This window comes from Cajanus cajan, chromosome 7 (assembly GCF_000230855.2).
Source record: "Cajanus cajan strain Asha chromosome 7, NIPB_CcT2T_4, whole genome shotgun sequence".
NCBI classification, from domain to species: Eukaryota; Viridiplantae; Streptophyta; class Magnoliopsida; order Fabales; family Fabaceae; genus Cajanus; species Cajanus cajan.
The window spans coordinates 9,604,427-9,625,395 of NC_138523.1; the positions used below are offsets into that span (position 1 = coordinate 9,604,427).

The 20,969-nt window shown below is 30.6% G+C and overlaps 2 protein-coding genes across 7 annotated transcripts; one reads left to right on the forward strand and one right to left on the reverse strand.

Annotated features, from left to right (window-relative positions):
* Positions 1 to 801: 801 nt before the first annotated feature.
* Positions 802 to 9,848, reverse strand: SVR3 (elongation factor family protein). Its single transcript, XM_020363060.3, has 14 exons — positions 9,531 to 9,848; positions 9,286 to 9,395; positions 8,206 to 8,409; positions 7,406 to 7,582; positions 6,974 to 7,126; positions 6,502 to 6,591; positions 5,776 to 5,910; positions 5,580 to 5,696; positions 5,238 to 5,389; positions 5,080 to 5,164; positions 3,936 to 4,030; positions 2,126 to 2,291; positions 1,822 to 2,017; positions 802 to 1,295 (listed from the first exon to the last, which is right to left on the reverse strand). Exons 1-14 carry the CDS (start codon positions 9,745 to 9,747, stop codon positions 1,159 to 1,161), a joined length of 2,034 nt encoding a protein of 677 aa, XP_020218649.1. The 5' UTR covers positions 9,748 to 9,848; the 3' UTR covers positions 802 to 1,158.
* A 1,026-nt stretch (positions 9,849 to 10,874) lies between these two features.
* On the forward strand, positions 10,875 to 17,418 carry LOC109802510 (putative elongation factor TypA-like SVR3, chloroplastic). Of its 6 annotated transcripts, XR_003804379.2 has the most exons (6): positions 11,101 to 11,791; positions 11,873 to 11,989; positions 12,177 to 12,327; positions 12,398 to 12,481; positions 15,526 to 15,587; positions 17,104 to 17,418. XR_003804379.2 is itself a non-coding variant. In XM_083060587.1 (5 exons), exons 3-5 carry the CDS (start codon positions 12,242 to 12,244, stop codon positions 15,584 to 15,586), a joined length of 231 nt encoding a protein of 76 aa, XP_082916713.1. In that variant the 5' UTR covers positions 11,098 to 11,791; positions 11,873 to 11,989; positions 12,177 to 12,241; the 3' UTR covers positions 15,587 to 17,418. The 6 variants fall into 6 exon arrangements, 2 of the variants coding, with proteins under 2 accessions (XP_082916713.1, XP_082916712.1); XR_002240104.3 differs by lacking the exons at positions 15,526 to 15,587; positions 17,104 to 17,418 and adding an exon at positions 10,875 to 11,084 and having other exon boundaries at positions 11,673 to 11,791; positions 12,398 to 13,876; XR_002240105.3 differs by lacking the exons at positions 15,526 to 15,587; positions 17,104 to 17,418 and adding an exon at positions 10,878 to 11,084 and having other exon boundaries at positions 11,702 to 11,791; positions 12,398 to 13,876.
* Positions 17,419 to 20,969: the final 3,551 nt, after the last annotated feature.

Consider the following 20,969-nt stretch of genomic DNA (forward strand, 5'->3'; position numbering starts at 1 on the left):
CTTCAACTAATTTAAATAAATCATTTTTTATTTGTGGAGTTTGAAATCTTACAATTTTTACACTTTCAATACGATTTTCCCTATTTCCTTTACCTTCAAACCTTCCAAATAGATACACGCACATAAATACACAATAATAGTGTAGCAGTTGGATAATGAATTAATGACACTCAAAACTAAATGTCAAAAACTCAAATTGAATGAATAATATAGAAGTTAAGGGGTAGTAAAAAAGACTCAGAGAAAAAGAAAGAAAAAAGATAGACATGAATAATAGAAAGAGATAAAAAATTAGAGTTATAAGATTCCTTTACCAATTAAAATAACTATTTAATATCTTTTTTTAAAAAATAAAAAATATTATTATTGATTAGGAGAAATTTCAAAATTATTATTCATTAAATAGTATTTATAGTACCAATATAAACTTAACAGTTACTAAGGATATTTTAAATTTTTAATTAAAAATCATTTTAGGTGTAATTTTAAAATTAAATATTTTTAATTTTATAGTATTATATTAATGTTAAAAAAAATTAGGGACCTAAAACCCTTGCTTTACCTGCTTGGGCCTTGAGCCAACCCTGAATTACTGATTTCTTAATTATAGGAATATAAATAAAGTAAAATTTGTGCTCACCAAAAATATTTTCATTACATTAAGAGACTTAATACAGCATAACAATGGGGTACTTACTAATTCTCGAAGGATAACAATGGGTGTCACTTCTTAAGAGACTTAATACAGCATAACAATATAGTAAGGTTGGTCAAGTAATTAGACTGCATTAGAAATCTCCCTGAAAATTTAACCCAGGATGTTGTATTGCTATTTGCCAACCAATAACCATAAGATAAAGAATTAATATCTTCATGTTCCTTATGGCTAATAAATGGAGACTATACAAAGCAAGTAAACAAAATTCAGTGTAACTTCATCCCTTTAAATCGATTGTGAACAACAGCTATAATGAATACGGCTTTTAACCCGTTCCTATATTATTCTGCCTGCAGTTTTGGAAAAAATATATGTGGCATAACATCAATGATAGTGATTTGCTTCTTCATCACTTTAGCAGCAACAGCATTAATGAGTTATGCGGCTTCAACAGCAGTACCTCAAAAAGCATTCCCAAGTTACTGCTTCACAGTGAAAGTCTACCTTGTTTTCTTATTTGTAATTTTTGGATTCTTGCACATTCGGATGCTTGCTGGGGTGACCTCTACTAGTTCATCTTCTTGGATGTATTCAATGCAGTCATCCAGACTATAGTCCAATGGTGTATCAAGAATCACTGCATACGAGAGAAAAGTAAATTAAAACCTTATTGTCTATTAGCATACTACTATTATACATGAGTGAATGTTAAGTTGCACAATAATAGTAAATACTGAACTTGTAAAATATATGATCAAAATTCAATACTCCAAAAGCCTATTCATCAGCTTTGTATAGTTCCATAACAGTAATGTGTTGGACCTTAAAATGTATTACCACGCATAGGTGCCTTGAGACTCGGATGGTAAAATAATAATTTGAAAGAACAGTTTATTATTTTTTTATTTCAAGCAAGAATCATAAAAGAAAGAAATATTATTTCCAAAATGAACAAAAAAAACACACATCTGATTGAGGCTATGTTGCTCCTATAGACACATCAGAATTATTTCTAATGTCTTTCTGAAAGCAGTTAAGAAATAGTAGAAACTAGCAAGAAAAATAGCTCGTTTAAGAAACTAGAAATAGTATCAAACCATTTTATTTTAATACGTGTATTTCATATAAGATAACAAGGTAATTGCACTGGAACAACTTGTCACCTGTTTGTTCCTTGTTGGAACGTATGTTGGTTGCAGCTTTCTTCTTACAAACATTCAAGGACAAGTCTCCAGGTCGCTGATGAATGCCAACAATTTGACCTTTATAAACATCCACTCCAGGACCAATAAACATCTGTCCCCTCTCCTGTGAACTAGAGATTGCGTAAGAAGTACTTGTTCCATCCTCAAAAGCAACCTGAGATTCCATAGCTTTATCATTAATGAATGGAGGAAACAATAGCATTGCTGAGTACCATGCTACAAATAATAATGTTTATAAGCTTCTAATCAATGTAGACATTACCAGTGAGCCTTGATCCCGAGTACTAATGTCACCAGCCCAAGGCCCATAGCTATCAAAGATGGTGTTGAGAATTGCTGTCCCTCGGGAGGCAGTTAAAATTGAGTTACGCAATCCAAGAAGGCCACGCGTTGGGATCTTATATTTGAGTAGCGTAGTTCCTTCCGATCTAATAGAGAAATAAATCAAATGCTATGTTAGTCTAGTCAGTAGAGATCTTCTAAACTGTAGGATAAGATGCACTGTAGAGTTTAGAGATTAAGTGTCATATCCATTGATAATAATGATTTACAAAATTAAGCGAGTAGATTTTTATATAACAAACACACGAATTACAAACTGACAGAGACAAGTATGAGTATTGGATATAAAATTGGCACGACATGGGGATACATTTCTAAAAATATTAGGATACAGGTAAATTCAGATACTACATAGAGCCTAAATAAAATAAATAAAACAATCCACTTGAGACATCATAGATTCATATGCAAAAAATAATAGTTTGGACTTGGGACATTCAGTGATTGTGAAAGAGTTTTTATTTTCAGTAACAGTCAATGAGATACAACAGAAGACTAGCATTAATAAAACTTTATATCTTGTAGGAACCACGGTTTTATTGGGTTGGAGAGGATCAGTTGTTGAATCAAAGTCCAAGTAAACCAACCAGCAATCTGGAAGGTTTACTCCAAAAAGAACAAAAAGACTTCAGGCATTGCTATGTAGGGCAGTTCCTGGCAGTTTGTGTTATGTAAGGCAATTATTTGTAGAAAAAAACTGTTGTGCATGGCAGTTTCTGTGAGAGGGGAGAGTTAGTTAGTTTTTATTAATTATATATTGTAATTCAGAAAGGTAGGGAGTATGTGTGATGTAAGTCAATCTTTGAACAGAGAAATATTCACTGTAGGAACCCTAGGCTCTGGAACTGTCTTTATGCACTGTGTAGTTTGAATTCAATAAATTTTCCCTTTTAATTTCAGAATTAGTGTTCTATCATATTCAACTGTAATACCACAAAATTTCAAAAAAAAAAAAAAAAAAGGTCATATGATGAAAGCTACAAATCAGATGGCATTCAAGGAGTACCCATATACATCCTGTACTTCAGAGAAGGCAAATCCTAATATAGATTCAGTCTAGCAGAAAAGCATTCATTTCCATATTCTGGTCTTATTAGTGAAAGAGGACAGCATGCAGACTTAACCATCGTTATTAATAGAAAAGTGAACCATTGATCATACACTGTTTAGGTGAAAATTTATCATTAAATTTGCATGTTTGGTGTCATAATTGTTAGTTAATGATTTTTTTCTTCATATAATATCTTCATGGCAAAATATAGAGTACCATGTGTCCTTCGATCAACCGTAAATCCATAATAAACATTCAATCAACAGTAAAATGAGACTACTCCATAGCAAGTCTGAATAAATGTGAATCTTTTATCAATTATTATAGTCATGTAATAAATATATTATCAATATGTCTTTTAGGTGAATTTATACTATAAATCCAAAACACAAGATACAACTCCCAAATCACTATCAATAAAAACACCTTGCCACGATGATGATTTTCTTAGAAATTTTTCTTTACTTCAACGCTTTGTTTCCATAACAGTATAACTCGGGTGGTAAAGTATCAGGTTCAAAATAGAAGCAATGAAAGAAATTTACACACCCAACTCCTTGCCATGATGATGATTCTCTTAGAAATTTTTATTTACTTCAATGCTTTGTTTCCATAACAGTATAACTCGGGTGGTAAAGTATCAGGTTCAAAATAGAAGCAATGAAAGAAATTTACACACCCAACGCCTTGCATATCAAACATTTGTCCCCGTCTCTTGCCAAGAAGTTCAACAACAGCTCCCATGTGCTCTTCAGGTACTTCCACTGTTGCAATCTGCAACGATTCCTCTTAATATGTAATACATGAGCAAAGAAATTTATCCGTTGTTTCACTTGTTTGGATGATAAAAAAAAAGGAAAAAAGAGAAATATTGTAGAAAAAGATGTATTGTTTGTATGGATAAAAAGGAAAAAGAAACTAAAATTTCTCTTCCTTGTTTGGATGATTAAAAGAGTAGAAAGAAAGAAAAAAGTGTAAAGAGTTCTCACTTATGTAAGGAAGGAGAATGAGAGAAATAGAGGATAAAAAATAGAAGATAAATTATTTTGGGGGGCCACACACCCAAGAGGAGAGAATATTTGGCTGTGCATTATATCAAAATATTTCCCTCCCATCCCATTTTTTTCCTTATCTAAGTGGTAGAAATCCTACATTTCTAATGTATATACTTTGACTCTATTTTTCCCCATTTAAACAATTTTTTAAACTGTTTCGGAAGAAAGTGGGCAACTCTGATTTAGAACTTTCAAACAGCACAAAGCTTGAACTAGCAGTTCCAATAGTTAGCAGAAAGAAAAAAGTTCCAGTATTTAATCAGAATGTTCAAGTTCAAGTCACAGTCATGTACAGGAAAATATCAAAATAATGAATAGAGACTTCTAATATGACATCATCTTTGTATGATCAACAATGTTGATTTTGCAAGTAAAAGGTAATTAAAAGCTATTTTTTAGGAAAGTAAATCTTGAAAAAGAAAAGTATAAAAAAGGCTATCACAAATTTCCAGGATTCTTCCTGTGCTTTTCCTAAGACAAAAACATGAGACTCTGATGCATTCACTTACATAAAAGATATTAGATGAGCATATGAATATTTAGTGTCAGACCAACCTTCATGTAACAGGACATAGCATAAAATTAAGCAGTTAATCATGATAATTGATCCAGTGTTTTTTGTCTTGAATAAGCATGTCAGTTCTACAGGAAAATAACTACATTTCAAGGTCTGTCAACTCAAATTAGACTCTTTAAGGCATGTGTTGTCATATCACCTTTTTTATTTCTTGCTTTTAAATTGCCATAAAAAATTAAATGACAAATTACCTCATACGGTTCCAACAGTTGTTCTTTCACCTTCTTGTTGATAACTTTGGGGGGTCCAACCATGAATTCATATCCTTCTCTTCGCCTGCAGATGCAATATTATTTAAAGAACTTGAAATTGAATAATAGTTGAGAAATGAAATATCCATAATATTTACATATTTTCTATGAGTATGGTGATATGCAAAGTTCCACGTCCACTGACAACAAAAGTATCAGCTGTTTCACCATCTTCAACTTTCATGGCCAGATTACGCTCAAGTTCACGATAAAGCCTGTCCCTTAAATTCCTACTAGTAACATACTTTCCCTGAAAGTAACAAATGAGTTTTAGCTGGTCTCTCACCTAGCTATGAAAGCACAACTTACAATACTACTAAGAAAGCTGAACCTAATAACAAGCATTGTTCCTAACAGACAGCATCAGGATATCCACATAGTAAAAGATAATATAGGTCTTTCCTTTTCTACGGCAATAAAGCATTACTCTATGGATATACCTCGCGGCCAACAAAAGGTGAAGTGTTTATAGAGAAAGACATTTTCACTGTCGGTTCTTCCACTTTGATGGAAGGTAGTGGCTTCCCAGATACTTTATCAGCAATTGTCTCCCCAATCTGAGTACAGAAATGTAAAAGTCAAAAAGGTCACTCTAATACATGATTATGCACTTTATCCAAAACCTTCAATCTTTACCTGAATATCAGTAATTCCACACACTGCACATATATCACCAGCCTCCACACTATCTGCAGGGACCCTATTGAATTTGTCATACACATAAAGCTCACTTATTCTTCCAAATCTACATGAATCTTCTGAAGTACATACCTGGAATAAATCAATCAATAAGTGGTATGCTGCTCCAATATAGAACATTATAAGAATATAGCACTCTACACAAAGAATGTAATTTCCATGGATACATGACAGATCAAGGCCTCTCCCACAATTACCCACTCAATAAGACTCCTTACCCCTAACCCACACTCTTTATCTCAATTTATATTCTCTATTGTTGTCATAACTAACTAATTATTACAGTTAGTTAGTATACTGTTTCTCAGAGACAATGATCCCTTGTTACTCACCTATGGCCTACCTCTCCTTACATAGATCTATTTGATGGAAGGTCTCTTACTTTCATAAGCAGATTAAAACCATCAACTCCACACACAAAAATTATATATAAAATTGAAATGAAGTCCCCAATAATCTCTACTCTCCCTCCCCCAAAAATAAAAAATAAGAGTTAGAGAAGTGAGTTTGAGACTTCAAATTAAAATGTAGTTGTTATAAAGTTAAAGCTTCACTTATTATGCAAAAAGACAAATATTTATCCCAATGTAAGTAAAAGGTAACATGTCAGCATGGAGGAATTCACAAAAATGAAGAACAAAATAAAGGGAAAGGAATACTCACTCGGACATCCAAGCCTTTTTCTAAAGTTCCTGCTTGCACACGCCCAATTGCTATACGCCCTTTATGTTCATCATACTCAATATTTGTAACCTAGTTGACAAATAAGCATTTGGAAAGACTAAAAGTTAGATCTTGTTCCCTCGCTCAAATGTGGTCATTAATAAGTTTAGTAGTAAGATTTGTCTAGTAATTGAATTATTTTATGCCCTGTTACAAATTATAATGGCTGCGAAGTAGATCCTACAAACTTCATAAATGACCATGTTAGATACAGAAAATGGCACTATCCAGGTTAAGTAGAGACTAGACAGGATTGTCATTGTGCATTTTCTAACAAAATAAAATGGTCTGCTTCTTCTGTTTCTGTTTCCCAAATTGGTAAATTAGTAGGAACAAAAATATGCTAAACATTATATAAAAATAAACCAATAGAAAAAATAAATAAGAAGCAACATAATTAGGAACTACTAACAAGCATTTGAAGTGCACCGTCTTTGACAATGCGTGGTCCAGGGATGCATCTAATGATGGATTCAAACAATGGACCAAGGTCTTCTGCCAGATTTTCAGGAGACAGCCCTGCTTGCCCTTTTATACCACTTGCATATATTACTTGAAAGTCACACTGCAAGCAGAAAAAACATTACATAGCTATGATGCTTACCAAATACTATCTTTCATAATATTGAAACAGTTCTAACCCTTCAAACACCAATGATATGTTTGAATTTACCAGCAGACAGCATTCAAAATCTAGGAGATATTTTTATAAATTTCCTACAGATCATTGGGAATTAGAAATCACAGTAGAGTTTCGGCTACTGATAAACTTACAAGCTCCAACCCAATTTGAAAACAACAAATAAAATCACAACTATTTTAAGTTATATGATCACTGGCATACCTGTTCATCTGTTGCATTTAGTTCAATGAAGAGTTCAAAAGTAGAGTTGACAACGAAATCGGGCCGAGCTGAAGGCCTATCTATTTTATTCACAACCACGACAACAGAATGACCAAACTCTAAAGCCTTCTTTAAGACAAATCTTGTCTGTGGCATCGGCCCTTCAACAGAATCTACCTACGAAAACAAAGAGCAGCATGATAAACACTACATATTACAAGAAGCGGCATTCCAGGAAAGCAAATGTAGTATTTATATTAGAGAGCAAGTATAACAAGTTTTATAATTAAGGAAAACAAGTTATCATTGTTGAAGATATAATATCCCCCAAAGAATAAGGATATACTTGTACAATCTGAGTAGTAAAGAATAAAATGGTGACGAATTTAAAATTTGTTTTAAATTCAAAACCAATATTGACAATATGTTAGGCATAAGACATGAAAGGAGAGAATAAAATTAATCATTTATTTAGACTGCAAGTTAGATGAGTTTCTTCTTCAAAATAAAATGCATCAGTTTCTTCAAAGCCTGTGTGTTCTTGCAGTTGAAACTAGTTTATGTTAGAGACCTGTGTTGAGGAAGTGGTGAAGCCACTACCTACCACCCCGTTTTCCCGTGGTCAAAAATACCCAAAAGAAATGGAGCAAAGTGAAGAAGAATTGCATGAGCGAAAACTTAGCTAATAAATGTAACAAGCAGCTTTGAGTAGTTGCTAATAGTCAATATCAGTCATCATGATCAATGGTGCAAAAATATGCATGATGAACATCAAGGAAATGGCAAAAGAGTAGGAGTACCACTAGAAGGATTCCTTCCACCATATTTAAGATGCGCTCCACTTCACCCCCAAAATCAGAGTGACCAGGAGTGTCTATTATATTAATCTTTGTGTCTTTATAGGTGACAGATGTATTTTTACTCAGTATTGTGATGCCTCTCTCACGCTCCAAATCATTCGAGTCCATAATCCTTTCCTGAACAAATTGATTATCACGAAATACCTGCACAAAATTCAACAAACGCACATCATATCAACAACATCCACTCCTTCCCCATGACATGTGTTCCAATATAAAATGTGTACCTGATATTAATTTTGAAACACATTCCATTTACGCTAATAGTTCAAAATCAAATCTACCAAACTCAAAAACAAGTAGGCACTAAATCATATTCTACTGCACTGTCAAGTTGGCTTTTTGTTAAATATTGGATAGACCAAAATTGCAATTAAAATAGTGAAGAGATGAAATTGGTGGGAAAAAAAAACTAAATTTGCAAAATGGTGATAACAAGGGTTTATTTGGATAAATTTCTCTAGAAATACTTGTATTCAAAAAAAAAAAATAGGAAGAAAAAATGAAATTGGCTCCTCCATAAGCTAAAATTAGCTTATGCATGAAGGCCTGTTTGGGTAAACATACAAAAGCACTTTAAGGAGAGAAATATATGAATGAAAAAATAGCTTCTCCATAAGCTAAAATGAGCTAATTTGTAGAAGGTCTCTCCGATTAGTTTCTCCAAAATCTTATGGGTAACTTATACATAAGATAGTTTTAGCTTATCCAAAAGCTTATTTCGATTTTCCTTCTTATTTTTTGCTCCTAAAAATGCTTTTAGAGAAATTTATCCAAACAGACTCATAAGCTAATATGTAAAAATAACTATCTCATATTAACTTCTCCAAAAACTTTTCTTTACTTAACTTATATTATAAAGAAGTTAATTTCATTTTACCTTCCAAATTTCATCTCCTAAAAATGCTTTTGGAGAAATTTATCCATTCAGGTCCTAAAACACCAAAACTATAATTAAGCCTAAACTCTCTTTAGTGTTTACCTTACCTCATACTCCATGTAATGATTAAAAAATAATACCTTTGTTTGTTTAAGCATGGCATCGACGAGAGTAGTTTTGCCATGGTCAACGTGAGCAACAATTGCTATGTTTCTCACGTCCCCTCTTCTCAGCAATTGCTTCTTCTTCTCTAAGTCGCAAATAAAAAAGAAGAACACGAAAACAAAAGCACGAAATCAATCTCGAAAAACCAAACCTTACAATTAAAAAAATGCAGAAGAAACGGTAGAGCACGTCAAAATTACGAAGAGTGCGAATTGCGTACCAGCTTTGGGCTCAGTGGCCTCGGAAACGGAGCATTTGATGGGCCTGCAAGTCGAGGAAGAGAATCGTTTGGCGGCGGTTAAAGAAGAAGAAGAAGAAGAAGATAGGGGAAGGGCACGTAGTTGGTTAGAGAAGAAGGGTTGAAACGATGCGTTTGGAAGAGTGGGGAAGAGAGAGGCGTGGATAGTGTGAGTAGTGAGTGGTGCCATCTTCTCCATTGCTCCCTCACTACTCTCTTGGAGTGAGTTTGTGAAATGGATGGGGAAGGAAAACGAGTATGAGGCTGTTAATCGATTCTTTTTGTTATTACAAGTAGCCAAGCTACGACTACAATTTTAGTGGCGCAGGAATGGATACTGAGTACTGATGTATAAGGTTTCTCTATACGGACTACTTTTCTCCACATCACATCTCTTTCCACCCTAGCCACTTTCTTTTTTAAGGGTATTTTTTTTCTCTTAAAAAATAGTAGGCAAAAATATATTTCTTTTCTAATATTAATTTAGTTCCACTTTAATTAATTCAATCAATTTAATTTCACATTTTTAAAATGTATCTCAATGTTTAATTTTTCGTTTCTTCCATTTAAATACTTAACAAATTTAACACATGTCATGTCACGTGTCATGTCATCATACCACGTGTCATGTCATCATATCACGTGTCCAGTCATGTTGCATAATAGTTTGACATGTGTCATATCCGTTAAGTATTTAAACGAAGGAGATGGAAAATCAAACATTGATATACATTTTAAAAATGTGAGACTAAATTGATTTAATTAATTAAAGTGAGACTAAATTAAATCTAATAAATAATATAAGGGTTGAAAAATATATTTTTGCCAAAATATTAATTTATAATTAGAATTTAGAAATATAGTAACTACTAAAATTAGTCTAGTAATTAAATAGGGAAAGTTTGAGATAATTAGAAATATGGAACTTAAGTTAAATCCTCATATCGATCATTATAAGAGTTTAGAAATATAGTATAAGTTTTTTTACTAATTTTTATTTCCTTTTAACTTAAACTAATATTTTATGTGTAGTTTATTTTATTTAATTAAAATTTATAATACATAAATGTTTTTAAATATATAAATTATATTATAATTATAATTATATATATATATATATATATTCCTAAAAACACTATAAAATAATTACCACATCACTACCAAATCAGTTCTGACCCATTTTATGAGTTGCTTAAATTTTAGTAGAATTACTTATAAAAGTAACTCTGCTAAAATTTAAACAACTCATAAAGTAAGCCAGAACTGATTTGGTAGTGATGTGGCACAAGAGTTGCTTATAAGCAAAGCCCGAGTGCTCTTAGCCGAAACCTATTTCAATATTTTTTTTGTAATGCAATTATTCTCTCTCCCTTCCTAATATTGGTGCTTTAAGTTCACACTCACACTCACCTCTCCCACTAGTGCCACACCCATCAACACCCTTCGTCGTTTAGGCCACCTTCCAATCATCAAAGCCACAAAACGACTCCGCGTTTCGCAATCCGCGCCCCTCCAAACCCAATCCATGTTTATGAGGTAATTTCTCATTCAATTTTTATTTTATTTTTTATTTATAGGTATTTATAAACAAAGTAAAAATAGAAAGGCTTGGATGTCCCAGTGAGTATTCCTTTCTCTATTTTTGTTCTTCATTTTGTGAATTCCTCCATGCTAACATGTTACCTTTTACTTACATTGACTTTGTATTACTTGGGATAAATATTTGTTCTTATGCATAATAAGTGAAGCTTTAACTTTGTAATAACTACATTTTAATTTCGTTTCAATTTCATATAACCATTTTGTGTGTAGAATTGATGATTTTAAACTGCTTATGAAAGTAAGAGACCTCCCATCAAATAGATCTATGTGAGGAAAGGTAGGCCGTAGGTGAGTAACAGGGGATCATAATCTCTGAGAGACAGTATACTAACTAACTGTAATAATTAGTTAGTTATACAATAGAGAGTATAAAAGGAGATAAAGAGGGTGGGTTAGGGGTAGTAGGTATGGAGTCCCATTTAGTGGGTAATTGTGGGTGAGGCCTTGATCTCTCATGTATCCATGGAAATTACATTCTTTGTGTACAGTGCTATATTCTTATAATGTTCTACATTGGAGCAGCATGCTGCTTATTGGTTGATTTATTCCAGGTATGTACTTCAGAAGATTCATGTAGATTTGGATGAATTAGTGAGTTTTATGGGTATGACAAATTCAATAGGGTCCCTGCGGATATTCAGGTAAATATATATGGGCAGTGTGTGGAATTGCATAATCATGTTCTAGAGTGACCCTTTTGACCTTTTCAATTCTGTACTCAGATTGGGGAGACAATTGCTGATAAAGTATCTGGGAAGCCACTACCTTCCTTCAAGGTGGAAGAACCGACAGTGAAAATGTCTATCTCTATAAACACTTCACCTTTTGTTGGCTGCGAGGTATATCCATAGATTAATGCTTTATAGCCATAAAAAGAAAATACCTATGTTATCTTTTACCATGTGGATATCCTGATGCTGTCTGTTAGGATATAAGAACAATGATTGCTATTAGGTTCAACTTTCTTAGTAGTATTGTAAGTTGTGCTTTCACAAAGACCAGCTAAAACACATTTGTTACTTTCAGGGGAAGTATGTTACTAGTAGGAATTTAAGAACAGGCTTTATCGTGAACTTGAGCGTAATCTGGTCATGAAAGTTGAAGATGGTGAAACAACAGATGCATTCGTTGTCAGTGGATGTGGAACTTTGCATATCACCATACTCATAGAAGACATGTAAATATTATGAATATTTCATTTCTTGCTAATTATTATTCAAGTTCTTTAAATAAGATTGCATCTGCAGGCAAAGAGAAGGATATGAATTCATGGTTGGACCCCCCAAAGTTATCAAGAAGAAGGTGATTGAACAACTGTTGAACCGTATGAGGTAATTTTTCATTCAATTTTTTATGGCTATTTAAAAGCAAAAAATAAAAAGGTGATATGACAACACATGTCTTAAAGAGTCTAATTTGACAGACCTTGAAATGTAGTTATTTTCCTGTAGAACTGACATGCTTATTCAAGACTAAAAACACTGGATCAATTATCATGATTATGGAAATAGATGCCTGACTTTGAGGGGAAAAGTTAAGGTAACTTTATACATTTAAATTATTGAATTTGTAATAGTAAATCAGATTGTGACACGTGTATATTTAAATTAAAATATATTTTATACACGTGTCACAATCTGATCTATTATTACAAATCCAACGATTGAGATGTGTTAAATTACCATATCATTAATATTTCAAAGTCGGAGGATCCGGATCGCATGATTATCCGCTTAATTTTATGCTGTGTCCTGTTACATGAAGGTTGGTCTGACACTAAATATTCCTATGCTCATCTAATATCTATTATGTAAGTGAATGCACAGAGTCTCATGTTTTTGTCTTGGGAAAAGCGCAAGAAGAATCCTGGAAATTTGTGAGAGCCATTTTTATACTTTTCTTTTTCAAGATTTACTTTCCTAAAAAATAGCTTTTAATTACCTTTTACTTGCAAAATCAGCATTGTTAGTTATACAAAGATGATGTCATATATAAGAAATCTCTATTCATTTTTTTATTTATTTATATTTTCTTGTACATATGTCTGTGTGACTTGAACATGAATATTCTGATCAATAATTAGAACTTTTTTCTTTATACTTACTGTTCATTGGGAATCATGCTAGTTGAATCGAAATACAATTTGTGTCTCGATAAGTCTATTTTTTTTTTTAATCAAATTGTATCGTTAACAGTAAGATTCATGATAAAAAATAAAACATAGTGTATGCAAATAACAAAGACGTAATAAAACATATATTCAGATCAATGACTAAAAAACATAAATCTAGGAGCATGAAATGCATGAGTTTTGTTAAAATTTGTTATAATGGAATAATATTAAATTTATAAAAAGAATTCTGCTTTTATAATTATTTTATATTAAAATTTAGGTTAAAAATATAATTTAGTCTGTGTATCGTGGATTATCAATTTGCTTCCTGTACGTAAATCTTTATTAAATTGGTCCCTACACGTGCAAACATTTTTCATTTGGTTTCTAATGTCATATGTCGACCGTAAACTTCCTTATGCATGTTTAATTTGGCCCTTACAAGTTACAAGTGTGGTGCACTCTGAAGGATGGATATTCCAAAATTCATGTCTTGAATGTACCGGATACTTACCCATACCTGATAGTTTGATACATGTTAGGTGCTCGTGAATACGTACTAGGTACACATCCAAAATATTTTTCAAAAAAAAAAAAACAAACAAGTTGGGTACGTATTATCATACCCAAGTCAAATAAATAAAAACTGTTTCAACAAAAAGAAAAAAAAAAAAGTTTTCCATTAATTCTATTTGCTTCCAAAACTCAATTCTTACCCAGGAGTGACATGATATGACTCATCAATGATTGAAGGTCTAGTTTTCATACATATAAATCTCAGTCTCCTCTCTAGAAAAAAGTTAAAGTTATAAAGAGGGTAAGACAAAATGTGAGATATTGGTAGAAATGAAGGGGAATCATTTGAATATGGGTTGACATTCTTAAAGTTTTTATTTTTTCTCATGATGAACCAAAGTTGAAGTTAATATATAACAATGAAAGTGTGATGTTATATAGTTATGCTTAGGTATTATAATTTTTTATAATTGAACATTTACTTAATTTTTTTAAGATATTGAAGAATTTAATCTTTTATATTATAAATTATGCAAATAGATATCTAAAAAAAATATACTAGATGAGTACAAATATATATATATATCTCTCTCTCTAGATAAAAGATGGATTTGAATAATACAAGTTATTGAGTACAAGATATAATTTAAAGTTGCTAAGTTGGTAACTTAAATTACAAAAATTATGTATCTAGTTCAAACATTTAAAAATTTTTTAAACTTTTAATAAACTATAAAAAAATAATTAAGTTTAACTACTTATTAGTATTTTTGTATAATATACAACTTAACTTAATTACTTTGTTACTATTCCTGGTTATTTTCTTTAACACTGTACAAATTCTTGATTTAATATACAAATCAGATTTTAAGTATTATTTATAAGACAGTAATTTAAATTATATATAATTAATTTATAAAGATATACTTTTTAATATTGAAAAAAAAATGATATAAAATATCTTCTAAATATTGTTTTTCTATAATTTGTCATTCACTTAATATTTTTTTTACAGTGTAGTTAATTTATAAAAAATAAACTATTATCTGACTTGAATTTATATTTCAATTTTGACTCCAGTCTGTGCCACCCAAATATGATCCTTTGATTATCCGGGTTTCACACCTCCCAAATATGATATACTCCTTCCTCTCTTTTCCTTTCCTCTTTTATAATTTGTATCCCCTACTTCACCCTCAAACAATGCAGACAGTCTCCCTTACCTAACACCCTTATAAGTCCCAAAACCCATCAGTAAATTCCCTTTAATTTATTTTCTCCCTCCTAAAATTAATCAACCTGGGAATCACTACCTGTGACCTGTCTCTTGAAAAGATACTCCTCGGTATCCGAGACCCGTAATATACGTAAAAGGTAATAGAAAAAGCCTATGGATCCTCATATCAAGTTATACTGTCATCATTTTGTGTGAGTTCAGATAATTGTTAAGTATAATTTTCTAGTTTCCTAGCATGTTTGCCTGAGAGACAAGGTTACTTTCATGTCTCCTTGACATACAGGAAATATACAATGATATGTAGTTTCAATTTGGAATTATAGAATGGAAAATGCTTCTGCATTATTTGTTTATGTTTGGAATAAAATAGGCTGCATCATGATGAAAATCATGATCAAACATTTCAAAAGTTCAGAAAGCATTTTGCTATGCTAACCATTCACCGAAATTTAAAGCTGAATAAATTTTTACTATTTTGTAATTTTTTGTATTATAACTCTTTCGGGAAGGAATGTGAAGGGTGAAATCCCACCTGAGCTTAGCAACATTGAAGCATTGACAGGGATGTAATGTAAGTACATTGATCTTCAGAATAAAAATGCTTTTAGTTTTTCTTTAATAAGGTTTCTTTTGTAATTCATTCTGTTTTACTTAGGTGGTTAGATGGCAACTTGCTTACTCGACCATTATCTGACATGAGTAAACTTATAGCATATATGATATAGAACACTGATTCAGAAATTAAAAGAAAATTTTTATTGAATTCAAACAACACAATACATAAGTATTAAGGAAGGGTTGTAGACTATTCAAACAACACAATACATATATCTAAAACATTCTTCTTTATATTATTACATTTAAAATTATAATGATACAATATTAAATTTTTAAAATTTGTAAATTCCCTCCACTCGTGAACAAAGCAAAAAAGAGTTGCTTTCCCTCCCCTCTACTCAATGTAACAAATTTTTTAACTCCCCCTCTCTCTTGGGAAGGGTAAGATAAATTAGAGATAACTCGTTTTTCGTTTGTTTGATTTGCAAGAAGAGGGGAATAGATTTTCAAAACCAATTTCCCTTTGCATATATCTTATAACTTTAAATATAAAACATACAGAAAAAATATTTTGAACATTATATATATTTTTTTTTCAAAAACAATTCTCCAATGCAAAATATTGAAAAAAAAGCTAAATTTTGATAATGAGGCATTTTGCCCTCTTCCGTTCTCTTCCCTCCTAAAAATTTAAATAAACAAGAAAATGGTTTTAAAAACTCCACTTCTCCATTTCCTGTATTTCTGTTCAACCAACACTATGATATAGGAAAATAACGAAATATATGATGTATCATTCTCAATACTACAGACATGCATAGTATATACATATCAGTAACTCTCATCTATAACTTTTTTTTTTTAACACCTAAGGTATGATAGTACACTGATTCGAAGATTAAAAGGAAAATTTTGATTGAATTGAAACAACACAATACATAAGTACTTAGGAGGTACTAAGGAGGGGCTGTAGACTATTCAAACAACACAATACATATGTCTATTCATAAGACCATCAAAACAAAATTTTGAAGGCTTATAATAAATGGAAGAATGGTTACAATTCTCAAATATCACAACATTTTAATAGAATAAAAAAATACTGACGCATGAAAGCTTTTTCTAGTGATGCGGTTTCTATCCTAAATAATTGACATGAAGAACCGAGAAATTGAATGCATTGATGAATGGATTCCAGCGAAGGCCAATTTCATCTCCTTTCTTTAAGCCTCTTCTTGCAACAAAATCTTTGCCCCAATTGCCAATGAAAACATAGCTTCTTGAGGAAACCCATCTCTTGAAAACAAGAGAGTGCATGGAGCGTGTGTCCACATCCCAAATACTGACAGCAATTCCTTTGTTAATTTCTTCAGCATCAACATCCAACATTGGCAGAACAAAGTCTTCTGCCATATCTCTTCCCATCATCAATCTGCTCATGTTACCAACATCACTTTCTTTCAGCACCTTTTTAATTTTCCATATCTCATCATCATCATCATTGCATGTTGTTGTTTTCTTTCTTTTAGAAACATGGGCTCTTTTGCAAAGCTTCCTCTTCTTGGTGGAAGAAGAAGAACCAAAAACATGCGTCGTGGTTGCAGAACAAGGACACATACCCAATGTTAAATGGGTACAAACACCAGTGTTGGACTCATCCATGATACGAGGTTTCTTTCAGTGTGGAGAAAAACTTAGAATGAGAATGATTGCCTTTCAATACGCAGTTCAGATTATTTATATAAATTATTACTAAACTTGTTTTGGAATTGATTTTAGATATTTATTTAGTATCAAGAATATATTTTTAAATTGAATGAATCTTTAATCTTGATTTTACTAAATTAGTTTTTATCAATTGATTTTAATTGTTGGGTTTTGTTTTCGCATAAGTCACAGTTTAGTTTGAGAGTCTTAAAAGTTATCCAGGCTATTTAGGAAAAATAAAGTCATCCATCTATCCATCTATATATATATATATATATAATTTATTTTTTTTCTTTTTTTCTTTTTTACTTTTTTTCTTTTTCTCAAGAACATTCTAAGAACAGAAATAAAAATGAACAAAGAATTATTTCAATATATATTTATAGATGGATTATGGGAAATTTTACAGCCTTCTTAAAATCAACAAAATAATGAAATGTGTGAATTCTTTACATAATTTCAGATTATATGTAGTTAAATTACAGTGTAGCTGATTGCGGGATAATCTGTCTCATTTTAACTAAAATTGATCCATATTGGTTGTTTTTGAAATAAATATTAACTAAATAGTATAAGCTAAATCAAATGAATATTTTGTCTTGATTTTATATTTGAATAAGTCCTTTTTTTCAAAGCTATATTAAAACAAGTCCTAATCAGGCTATTGTGTGATCATGTTTTTTTTAATATTTTTTATTAAACAGTTATGATTTATTTTAATCTGTATAATTATGGAAAAGTATATTATGGCCTTTATAAAAACAAGAAATTAAGGATGTGATAATTTGAAGAAAATACAAGAAAATGGAAGTAAAGGAAACGAGATAATTGATTAAATCAAAATGGGCAACAAAATAATTAAGAAAAGAAAAGTAATTTGAAAAATGTACCACCCATTTCATAATATTTTACATTTGATCATTTATGAATAATTAAGAATAATGCATCTCGCTTTTTGAAATATAGTATATCAATTTTTTTTTATAATCTAAATAATTAAAATTAAAGGAAATACAAGGAGTACTCCAACCCATTACAAAAATACCACAGGAGATATGTGTACTATGCACCACTAAAAATACTATTCCAAACTAGGAACCTAAGTTAGTCCATCACATCCAACCCACAACTTTGAAATAGAAATTGCAGAATCAGATTTCTTCAGTGTCTCATTTACTACTGAATACATTTACCTAGATAAGCAAGCTGCTGGATTCATAGACCAAGAAACAAAATCATACCTAAAATCTTTATGTCTTGTCCTTAACTAGTTTCAGGTTCTAATTTAAACCAAATCTACCATCTCTAATACAATTCATACAAATATAGTATATCAAATAATGAGTTATTCTTGGATGTGAGTTTATCATTTGATATATTTTGTTGAATTGAAAATAAAATCATTAAATTTTAATATAAATAAATAATGGCATTTTAATATAAAAAGAGGGGATTTCAATGTCGTATTTATTAAATAAAAAATTAGTTATATAATTTAATTATTTATACCATTATAGTTACTTTTGAGAGTATACTATTATATTTAATATTTCAATTCATACATATTAAATATTTATTAATGTGCATGATAATATATCTATAATATACAATAAAGAGGATTGTTCCATTTGGTGTATATATTTTTAGACAATTTTATCTTTAAGTTTTTAAATAATAAAAAATAATATTAAAAATTAATCATTCTTACAAAGATAAGATTTGAACTCAAGACTTTTAGATTTGAAGATCAAATGCAACATCAATTCATTTACTAAATATTGATAATTTGGAATTGACAATACTTGCCTTTCAATGTGTAGTTCATGTTATTTATATAAATTATTACTAATCTTGTTTTGGAATTGGTTTTATATAGTTATTTAGTATCATGAATATATTTTATAATTGATTGAATCTTTAATCTTGATATTACTAGATTAGTTTTTTTCAATTGATTTTAAGTGTTGGGTTTTTTTTAACATAAGTCACAGTTTAGTTTGACTTATTCACTGATTTTATTAATTAACTGAGAAAAAAAATATTCTGAAATAATCAATTGATTGATTATGAAGTAATTATTGTCTGTCTCGCTTTAATTTTAATTGATTGATTGTTTTTGAAATAACTTCTATATAAAATAAGTTCCAACCAATTGTGTTTTGGTGCTTTTTTGGTACCATTCTGAAAATCAATAAATTAAAGAAATGTGTGAATTCTTGACATAATTTTATATTATATTTAGTTAAATTACAGTTTAGTTTAACCTGTTTGTTGAATTTTTTAGCTGATTGTGAAATGATCATTTTGAAATAATTTTTATTTGTCTAATTTTATTTAAAATTGATCCATGATCGATTGTTTCTTAAGCAAATCCTAACTAAATAGTGTAGTGTAAATAAATAAATATTTGTCTTGATTTTATATTAAAATACGTCCTACTCAAGCTATTCATTATTTTTTCTCTTTAAGTAGTTAAGATTTATTTTCATCTGTATAATTGTGGAAAAGTATATGGCCTTTGTAAAAACAAGAAACTAAGGAGTTGCGTTAATTTGAAGAAAATACAAGAAAGGAGAGATAAAGGAAATGAGATAATTTATTAAAACAAAATGGGCAACACCTCATATAAATTTACACTACATGCAACATTCTTAAAGTCGGGTTTCAAAACAAAAGTAATTTAATATAATCTAAAATTATATGCCAAAAGAAATATATTTTGAAAAATATATCTTATCGTTTCAAAATATTTTTTATATTTGATCATTTGAGAATAATCAAGAATAACCCGTCTCGCTTTTTGAAATATAATATATCAAATTAATGAGTCGTTCTTGAATGTGTGTTTATCATTTGATACGTTTTGTTAAATTGAAAATAAAACCATTAAATCTTAATTATAAATAAATGATGGGGTTTTTAACTTAAAAAGAGGGGACTGGGATACCGTTAGGGGTGAGCATTAAACCGACACCCGAACCGAACCCGAAAAACCCGAAAAAAAATATTGTTTTTGGGTGGGTTCGGGCGGGTCTTATGGGTAAATCGGGTTAAAATTTTGATTTTATACGGGTTATATTGGGCGGGTTCGGTTTTGAATTTTTAAATCCGCTAAAAACCGAACCCAACCGAAAATGAGATAAGTTTAAATTTTTATTACTTTTGTATAACTAAACAATAATGGTCCAAATTTAAAAGTCTTTATTTCAAGTATAATATAGTCATCAATTTGTAACTTATTTTTTTCCTTTTTCTCATAACTTAGATATTTATTTTGTCTTCTCCTTCCTCATTCAACTTCTCAACACACTAGTCCATTTTTAGAGTTATCTTTTTGCTTCTTTCTTTGTCTTTCTTTTCCATCTTCTTATCTCCATTTTGAGTACATTTTGTGTGACTGTGATTTCTTATGGTTTTGTAATCTAACTTTATATTTCTTTTCCATGTAACAACTATGAATTTTGTTATCTTTTATTTTTGCTTCTTTAGTTTGTAAATGTTTCAACTACGAATCTATTTACACCATCTATTGTCACCTTCATTCTATTTTTATACACTATTTTAAAAATATTTTTTATCGTTTTAAGCTTCATCTTCGTTAAGATAAATTGGTCTACAAAAAAATTCAAACCCGATTATACCCACCCGCTTAAATCCGAATCCGTTTCAACCCGAACCGCCTCAAATC

What these genes read in the sequence shown, in the direction of transcription:
- SVR3 (XM_020363060.3), bottom strand. Translation starts at nt 9,747, where the DNA reads ATGGAGAAGATGGCACCACTCACTACTCACACTATCCACGCCTCTCTC. An exon ending in AAAAAGGCTTGGATGTCCGA is followed by an intron (nt 5,911 to 6,501) that starts GTGAGTATTCCT and finishes GATTTATTCCAG; the next exon opens with GTATGTACTTCAGAAGATTC. An exon ending in CACCTTTTGTTGGCCGCGAG is followed by an intron (nt 5,390 to 5,579) that starts GTATATCCATAG and finishes TGTTACTTTCAG; the next exon opens with GGAAAGTATGTTACTAGTAG.
- LOC109802510 (XM_083060586.1), top strand. Translation starts at nt 11,654, where the DNA reads ATGTTCTACATTGGAGCAGCATGCTGCTTATTGGTTGATTTATTCCAG. An exon ending in TATTGGTTGATTTATTCCAG is followed by an intron (nt 11,702 to 11,872) that starts GTATGTACTTCA and finishes TTCTGTACTCAG; the next exon opens with ATTGGGGAGACAATTGCTGA. An exon ending in CACCTTTTGTTGGCTGCGAG is followed by an intron (nt 11,990 to 12,176) that starts GTATATCCATAG and finishes TGTTACTTTCAG; the next exon opens with GGGAAGTATGTTACTAGTAG.